At 41.6% G+C, this 8,840-nt stretch overlaps 1 protein-coding gene across 1 annotated transcript; it reads left to right on the top strand.

Annotated features, from left to right (window-relative positions):
- The first annotated feature begins 1,126 nt into the window (after positions 1–1,126).
- On the top strand, positions 1,127–8,263 carry RNF168 (ring finger protein 168, E3 ubiquitin protein ligase). Its single transcript, XM_010185641.1, has 6 exons — positions 1,127–1,427; positions 3,473–3,549; positions 5,114–5,290; positions 6,023–6,147; positions 6,441–6,528; positions 7,202–8,263. The coding sequence occupies exons 1-6, from the start codon at positions 1,127–1,129 to the stop codon at positions 8,261–8,263; spliced, it is 1,830 nt and encodes a 609-aa protein (XP_010183943.1).
- Positions 8,264–8,840: the final 577 nt, after the last annotated feature.

Below are 8,840 nucleotides of genomic sequence, written 5' to 3'. Positions count from 1 at the left end.
GGGGCTGTCCCGCCGTCCAGCTCTCGTGGGCACCTTGGCGGCTCCCTAAGCGGTGTTTTTAATGTCTGTATGCACCTTGAATTTAGCCCAGGACGGGGATACATGGACTTACTAGGTCTTTTACGCCTGTAAAACTGGGTGTGCTCGTGTTAGCTAGCATCTTTTTTTTCTTTTTTTTTTTTTAAATGAAGGCTTTGCTTTCTCAACTCGGGGAGAGCAGAAACAATAAAACCCGACTTAAAGTGTATTTGTCTCCATGTCGAGTTCTTGTGTGAAATTAGTCTTTCTCTCAGAAGGACCTCCTGTCTCTGTGAAGTAGGCCGTTTTTCAGAAGCTTGTAAGAACTTAAGTTCCTGTAACTTTCAAGACAATATTTTTGTCCTTTTTGCTGTGTGTTTTATTTTCTGTTCCATAGTGTTTCTGGGCCAAGTGGAAAAATCCTGTGAGGAGGGCAGGTGATAGAAAGACTGCATGATCCCCACCATTTTAAGTCATAGAAGAAGATGCGGAAGTGTTGAAGGCATTAGTTAGTTCTTTGCTTATACTAACAAAAAGTATTTTGACTTTTTAGTCGAAGCTTAAGCAAATAAATGAATAAGGAAGAACTTCCTTTCCTTTGATGTATAGACATGTTGTATTTCTCCTTCAGAACATGCTGGAACCGAGTCTGTGCTAGAAGCAGCTTTTGAAGGATGTGCATATGCTGAAAAATTGACTGAATGGAACGTTAAGGTAACAGTGATAACATACCCATATTAGCTTATCATTAATAGGGAGTAAATGCTGGAAGAACTCTTACCTTCTTTCCCTGCTCTCCTTACACCCCCTTACTATCCCTGAAACACTTGTTACAGCTCACAAGAAACTATGGTAGGAAAACCTGCTACTGTTTCTCTGTAACTTCTGGAAAGACCCCTGTCTTCCTCTGGAAGTTGAGACTCTTGGATCGTGAGCGAAAGTAACTGCTGAAGCAGACTTCTTAAATCTTAATGCTTTCATAAAGTAGCTGTAAAACTTAAGTATTTTATGTTTTCTTTTATTTTCATTATGGGACATAAGATACATGTTTCTTTTTGTTTTCAGGTACTGTCGTTGTACTAGTCTTGTTCCTCCACTTCGAGTCAGTATGTCGAAGAAATCAGAGGCTCCGCTTTCCTTGTCTGACTGCCTCTGCCAAATCTGCATGGAGATCTTTGTGGAGCCTGTCACGCTGCCATGCAACCATACCCTCTGTAATTCTTGTTTCCAGCTGACCGTTGAAAAGGCCAGTCTGTGTTGCCCTTTTTGTCGGCGCCGAGTCTCTTCCTGGGCACGATATAATGTGCGCAGAAATACTCTTGTCAACTGGGAACTCTGGGAAAAGATTCAGAAGAATTTCCCGAAGGAATGTGAGCGTAGGATGAACGGACAGGATTTGGAAGAGGAAAGTAAGTAAAATGTCACTTGTCTGGGGATGTCTCTGTATTACCAAAGTGATTACTGTTGGTGGACTTTGGATGTTGTGAAATAACAGAATCACAGAATCTTAGGAGTTGGAAGGGACCTCTGGAGATCATCCAGTCCAACCCCCTGCCAGAGCAGGATCACCCAGACCAGGTCACACAGGAACACATCCAGGCGGGTTTTGAATGTTTCCAGAGAAGGAGACTCCACAACCTCTCTGGGCAGCGTGGGCCATGCTCTGTAAACCTTACAGTAAAGAAGTTTTTCCTTATGTTCAGATTGAACCTCCTATGCTCCAGCTTGCTCCCATTGCCCCTTGTCCTGTCATTGGACATCACAGAGAAGAGCCTGGCTCCTTCCTCCTGACACTCGCCCTTTACAAATTTATAAACATGAATGAGGTCACCCCTCAGTCTCCTCTTCTCCAAGCTAAAGAGACCCAGCTCCCTCAGCCGCTCCTCATCAGGGAGATGCTCCACTCCCTTGATCATCTTTGTGGCTCTGCGCTGGACTCTTTCAAGCAATCCCCTGTCCTTCTTGAACTGAGGGGCCCAGAACTGAACACAATATTCCATAAATAAAGAACTGTGTGTGCACAGGCTGTGGTACTGCTAGAAAAAGCAGTGTCAGAGCTTTCCTGTGAAAGGGGCTTGGAAGGCAGAGAAATGGCGGTCTGTGCCTTTGTTGTTTGCAGTGCAGTGGGTAAGCTCAATTGATCATTTATGTTTTGCACAAAGCATTGGTGTATGGCTGCCTGTACAACTTCTGTTGCAAAATCTTTAAGTGGAGCATTTGTATCTGTGTGTGTTTTTTTTTCCACTATCAAGTAGGTGGAAGTGGTGAAATTTTTTTCAACTCTTAGATGCTGTTAATTACTTTGATTAGAAATTCCAGGGCTTCCGTCTATGCAGGAGTCTGAGTGAGCCTAAAACTGTGGTGTCAGAGAAAAGGTAGTGAAATCTGATTAACTCTTTGAAGAAGGATTTTGGGGTTTATTATATTGTAAGCTCTGTTGGAGGAGGCTGGTCGGTTGGTTGGCTCTATGACGTGTAGTGCCACTTGCAGTGTTAGGAAGTCTTTTTAATCACAAAAAGCAAAAGACTTAAGGTATGGTCAGTATACTTATTTGCTTCCCTGTTGGGCTGGGGGAGCAATCGGTAGAGTGAAAGTGAGAAAACTTGTGGGTTGAGATAAAGACCAGTTTAATTATTAAATTAAACCAAACCGAAATAATTTTATAATCACACTAATGAATTGTAATAAAAATAGGAGCAATGATAATAAAGCAATCAAAATTATACTCAGCTCAAACAGCAGTCACTGGCTGTATGCCAATAAACTTGCGATGGTCAGCGGCAAGGGAGGGGTAGGTGTCAGGAACCAAATAAGCGAGACCTTCTGGAAACAGCAGCCATCTGAAGAAGAGGGGCTGTCCCCAGCAAACTCCCCAGTTTATAGTGAGTGGGATGTTTATGGTATAGAATATATTCTGTTGAGCAGCTTGGATCACACCTGGGTTATCTGGCTATGTCCCCTCCCAAATTCTTGTGCAGAGCAAAGAGAGAAAACCAAACCAAACAAAACCAAACCAGTATAAACTGGGAGTGCAGGTGCAGGCAAAAATTGAAAACCAGTCCTTGAGTTAGTGTAAACATTACTTGGCAACAACCAGGACATCAGTGTGTTATCAACATTCTTAGCATGAATCCAAACAGTCTCAGTAGCTACTATGAAGAAAAATAACTCGATCTCAGTTAAAACTGAATTAACTTACCAACTTGTTTTCACTAAATCGAACACTGCAATTCTGTCAGAAATGCAGCTCTCCTGAACAAAAAATTAAATTCTATGATTCAATCCCAGTAAAACCAAGACAGTAATGCAAAGTGCTTTTTTTTTTTCCACAGCACTTAAGTCAAATCTGTCCTGTGACAGGGTATGGAAGTGATCTTTTGTTAAAATCTTTTGTTGTTGACTGTCATGATCTTGCTTTGTTCCTCACTTCTTTTTTTTCTTTCCTATCGTTGAGTCTGTGTTCCCCATCCGCAACACCAGCTGAGCAAGCCTGGGGAACTGAGACAGGAATATGAAGCAGAGATTAGCAAGGTAAGTCTAAAAACATAGTTAAAAGCATAAATGCTTTGTTTCTAGTTATTTTAGTTCTTCCTCCAAACAGCTGTAATGTTATTTAAGGAAAGAAAGGTAATTTAAAAGGCATTGCTGCTGCAAGAACACACTGTCCGTTCCCGAAGCATGAATTAATTTTTTATCATTTGTGGAGGAGGAGGTAATTCCTTGTATTCGACACAGGTGACATTTCTCAAGTTTTCTTGTGCTAGTTAATCTGTAGCTCCTACCTCATGCTCTGAATGGGTCCATCAAGGAAAGAGGGCTGTCCCCAGCAAACTTCCCAATTTATAGTGAGTGTGACATTTATATTATAGGATGCTTTCTGTTGGGCAACTTGGATCATGCCTGGGTCATCTGTCCTGGCCCCTCCTAACTAAGAAGAAAATGGAGGAATTGAAGAACAGTCAGACCTTGACTTAATGTGAACATTGCTTGGCAACAACCAAAACAACACTGTGTTATCACACTCTTTGCAGTAGATTCAAAACAAAGTCTTGCTAACTACTATGAAGAAAAACAGCTCTATCCCAGCTAAAACTAAACCAAAGTGTCTTACCAACTTGTTTTCACTAAATCAAACACTGCAGTCCTCTCAGAAATGCAGCTCTGCTGAATAGAAAATTGAATTCTGTGATGCTGTCCTAGCAAAACCAGGACCTCCTGACAGCCCCATTGCTGGCTGGTACAAGAGCAGGGGAAGTACATGAAGCAGAGGACCGTGGGATTCTCTTTCCTGGCAGGGGATAAGATTGATTGGCAGCAATAGTATCGACAGTTCATGGAGGTGGTGCCCAAAAGCAGTGAAATAAATAGGGGTGTCTAGTGCCAATCATACAACCTCAATATGATTTGAAACAAACTCAGACTTAACATAGCTTGTATAGTGTTACAGCTTGACACTTTTCTCAAATGCCATCGCTCACTTTAGGAAGCCTTGTTCATTCTTAAAGTACTTTGCTGTCCTTGTGGATTTACTGATTACTGGTTTACCAAGAGTGGATATGTGCCGTAAGGAAGGCAGATCTAAAGTTCTTGATCTGCTGCTTTGGGTTTTGTGTGTTTCAAGAGAGCAAGAAGACTCAGAAGAGAGATGTGCTCTCTGTTAGGTGTCTTGCGTTAATATTGGGATTGGGATGATAGAAACAGGTTGAGCAAACGCTGTGGAGTAGCTGGCATCCAGCCTTGTAAAGAATCTTAATCTGAGTTTCTCTGTAGATCTGTGTATTTGGAGATCTCGGGTTTTGTTACTAACATTTTCAAAGGTGAGTAAATGAAATTTAGTCTTGCACGCTAGCACAGTTAATGGTATAGTCTTACAGAAACCAAAAGGTAGGTCACTGTTACCAAGCTGAAGGCTCTACACACAGAATCAGTTTGATTCTTAGATCTTTGGAGGGCTGTGTAATCAAACACTGGCTTTGAAGTGTGCAGAGCATCTTTGTGAATAGTCGATCATTCACATTTAAGGAGCATCGGCTGAGAGGTTCTGGCTTAAAGTGTGGTCCTGCAGAAGTAACCTTTAAACAAAAATCTTTTTTAGGTGGAGGCAGAAAGGCGAGCGCATGAACAAGAGGAGAACAAGGCAAGTGAGGAATACATCCAGCAGCTTCTCGCAGAAGAGGAGGAAGAGCGCAGGTTGGCAGAAGAGAGACGGCGGGAGATGGAGAAACAGCTGAAGCAAGATGAAGAGTTGGCCTGGCAGCTGAGTAACAGTCTGGTGAGTTAGGGTCAAAGGGGACGGTAGAAAATGTTGATATAGTGCAGGCAACTTGGGCTTTGCAGAGCAAAAGTTAAAATTTTAAATAATTTAAATTTCTTCTTAAATTTTATTTTTATTTATTTATTTTTACAAGCTGTTGTCAGCCCCTAGCACTTTAGATCCTTGATTGACCACTAGTTTTTGAAGAACCAGTGGAAGGCTGAAATATGGCAAATGTGCCTGCCTGTGCAATATGCACTTGAAACGTGCTGGATGTTTTCATTGTGAAACATATTAATACATTGGTTTGTGTTCCGAATACTTCCTTTTCCCCATGATTTTAATTTCCCCATGATTCCACATACTACTCTGGGAGAAATTGGTATCTGTAACCTGTACTGAAAAAAAAAGAATGTACGAAAGATTACCTTGTGTTTTGGGGGTTTGTTTGCTTTAATTTGTTTTGGTGGTTGGGTTTCTGCTACTTGGTAGTATTCCTAATGATGAAAGCTGTGTGCTTGAGTTCAACCTCTTCTCCTTTAATGCTGGAGACAGGCAAGCGTACAGAACACGTAACATTTCTTATTCCATAACTCTCCATTACTTACAGTTCTGAAATTCTTTCAAGAAAAGCAGCTAATTCTGCAGCAGAAACGAAGTACTTCTCTGGGTTTTCTCCAGGTTGTGTTTTGTTTTGTTTTATAAAATGTGTTAAGGTTTCTATAATGCTATTTCTACTTGTCATCGAAGAATGACACTTCCAGAGGCCATGTGCTCAGCAGTCCCTCACCAGTGGGCAGTCTCTCACCTGAAACATCCCCAGCTAATTCGAGCAAGATGAAGAACAAACTAAGCAACTCGGGAAACATTCAGAAGTAAGTGATTAAAGTGTTTTCTTTTACTATTGGTCTGTTTCTTGGTGTGGTGTCCTTCTGCTCCATTTGCTGCCTTGGAATCCTGTCATCCAACTTTCCTGGATAATCTGGGGCAAGTGTAAACTGTAGAATGTTAAAACATCTTCTCATAGGATAATATGGAGGAGAAGGGAAACGCTTGCCCTTCCTTTGTTTTTATTTGTCAGAATGAACCTGAAGATCTTGATTAATGCAAAGGACTGACAATTCAAGAAAAAAACTTTTAATAAGTATACTTTTTTTTTCCTTTTAAGGTATCTCTCTCCAAAGCTTCCTCATACATTGGGATCAGCATCCTTCTCTAGAACAGCAGAAAGAGGCGAGAGTGACCCTGGCTGTGTGGTAATTAGAATGATTTTGTTATAAATCTCAGTGTTAGTAATTATGGCTTCTTTTCCATTTGCCTTTAGGACTGCTAATCCTATATTCCCCTTGCACATCAGTGCTGGGCAGTTTATCTTAGCCTTTTTGAACTATCTTAATATTCTTGATTCCCAAAAGTGCAAAGGAAAGATTCCATGCCTGACAGTTCACAAACACACACCTGTGGCTTATTTAGAGAGTAACTGTCTATAGCCTCACAAGTACCTTCTGTGAATGTCTTCAGCAAGCTCTGGGTTGCAAGCGGTGTTGTATAAAGCTTAAATGATGGTTCTGGAGCTCACTGGAGGGGGTTGCGTTCTGGTTTTCACCATTCTGTGTGTCTGTCTGATCTTTCCTGTTAGGGTCCGAAGAAGATGGGCAGACTAATGCCTTGAACAGTTGATCTGAGTTACTGATAAGAAGAGGATAGTGCTGCAGTTGTGTTTTCAGTCCTTTAGCTAGGCTTCTGTAGGTTGTTTTGAATATTTTCATTCTGAAATATTTTCATTCTTATTAAATGATAATGTATATTTTTTAAGTTAATATCCCAGAGTAGTTATGAGCGGTGCAGCTATGAGAAGTGAGATACCATTTGATTCATAGCCATTGGCATTTGATAAATTTACTTTAGTGATCTTTCCCTCTTCCACAGGAAATCAGTAGCAGTGAAGGCAGCAGTTCTGCATGGCAAGATGAGCAAGAGGAAATGCCAACACTGTCTCCACAGCTGACCAGTGGGATTAAAGATTCCAATGCTAAGGATTTGTTTTCGGAATTGTGCATGAACTATTTCAGTGCCTCCGCTTCAGGGGAAACTGATGCTGGTAAGCAGGAAAAAATACCAGGACCAAATTGTGTAGGAGACGAAGTCCCAGACGCACTTTGTGGAATCACAGAAGGGGAAGGGTCTAGAACAGGTCTTCCTAGATCCAAAGGAGAAGGTGATGGAATTGAGTCGGACAGTGGCAGTTTAACACACATAGAAAGCATCAACCTTGACATCTCTGCTGAAACTTGCATTCAGTCAGCAACAAATTCTGTGGTATCCGATGGCAAAAGTGTTATATGTGGTGTGCTGAAGGTGGCTAGACATGCAGATGAAGAGCAAGCAGAGAGACTGCAGAACATTAAGGAGACTCCAAAAAGAAAGTCACTGGAGCCACCAGCTGAAGCAATGGATGATCTGTGTGTGCTTGATAAGAGGAGAAGAACTTGGCCAGAAAATTTAGAGGACCAAGGGAAGCAGATAAATGATTTTGACTTGCAAACGCAGAAAGCTTTTGAGCAGCAGTTGTATGAAAGGCGTATGCAAGAGGAGCAGGACAGGCTTCTGGCTCTGCGGCTGCAAAAACAGATCAACAAAGAGGAAAGGTCACTTAATCGACAAAAGGGCTCTCCAGATGAGTACCTTCTGCGCACCAAATCAGCTCAGTCTGTGAAAGACACTCCTGCTAGAAAGGGAAGTCCTAAGATGGCAAAAGCCTCAAAGGTACCAAAAAACCAGGCTGAAACGAATCACCGCAAGACTCGGAGAGGTTCTTGCAATGAAAACTGGCAGTCCCCTACCAGAGTCCGGATGAAATCGCCCAGCATCAAGGAAGGAAAAGTTTTGAATTGTGTGGTTAATACCAATGACGCAAATGATATTTGTTCACTCCCTAAGACTAAGCAAAAGACAATCCTTCAGATGTTTAAAAGCTCTGCTGCTGAGTAGATCAACAGAATCACAGGCACGTGGTGGAATGAGAATTAAAACTGTGGCAATGCTTTCTGCTGTGTTAGGCAAAGCTTCCTGTTGTTTTAAAGTTGCTAGATGTGAGGGGGATTGCTTTGCGTCACAAAGTTGTGCATTCAGAGAAGTTTTAATAATGTACACCCCCAGACTTTTAAAAAAAAGTTGTTTGGTCTTTTCTTGACTACAGTTTATTTTCTAGCACTCACGTTTACATAACTTTGAATGTGAATACTGTTGGTGTCTAAAACCAAGCATAACTGATCGTCTTCTCTTAGAATGAGAATTGGGAGCCTTTTTTGGAAAGGATGCACATTCCACAGAGGAATCAAGCAAAACACCGAGTCTGTATTTTCAGGTGTCTGCCAACTGCAAGGTTGAAGCTTTACTCGGCACAAGTGCTGTTCAGTTAATCTAAATCCTACTACCACGCTTCAGCTCATTTGTTGAATTGCATTGTTCACATGACAGTTAACAAGAGTATAACTGGGCAGTCAGTCTTGCAGACATGCTCTTTTCCTCTCCCACACACATACTAACTCATTTCTTGGACAAAGAG

This window comes from Mesitornis unicolor, unplaced genomic scaffold, assembly GCF_000695765.1.
Source record: "Mesitornis unicolor isolate BGI_N332 unplaced genomic scaffold, ASM69576v1 scaffold16720, whole genome shotgun sequence".
NCBI lineage: Eukaryota > Metazoa > Chordata > Aves > Mesitornithiformes > Mesitornithidae > Mesitornis > Mesitornis unicolor.
The sequence above is the reverse complement of the archived record's forward strand: the minus strand, read 5'-3'. Positions and strand labels throughout refer to the sequence as shown.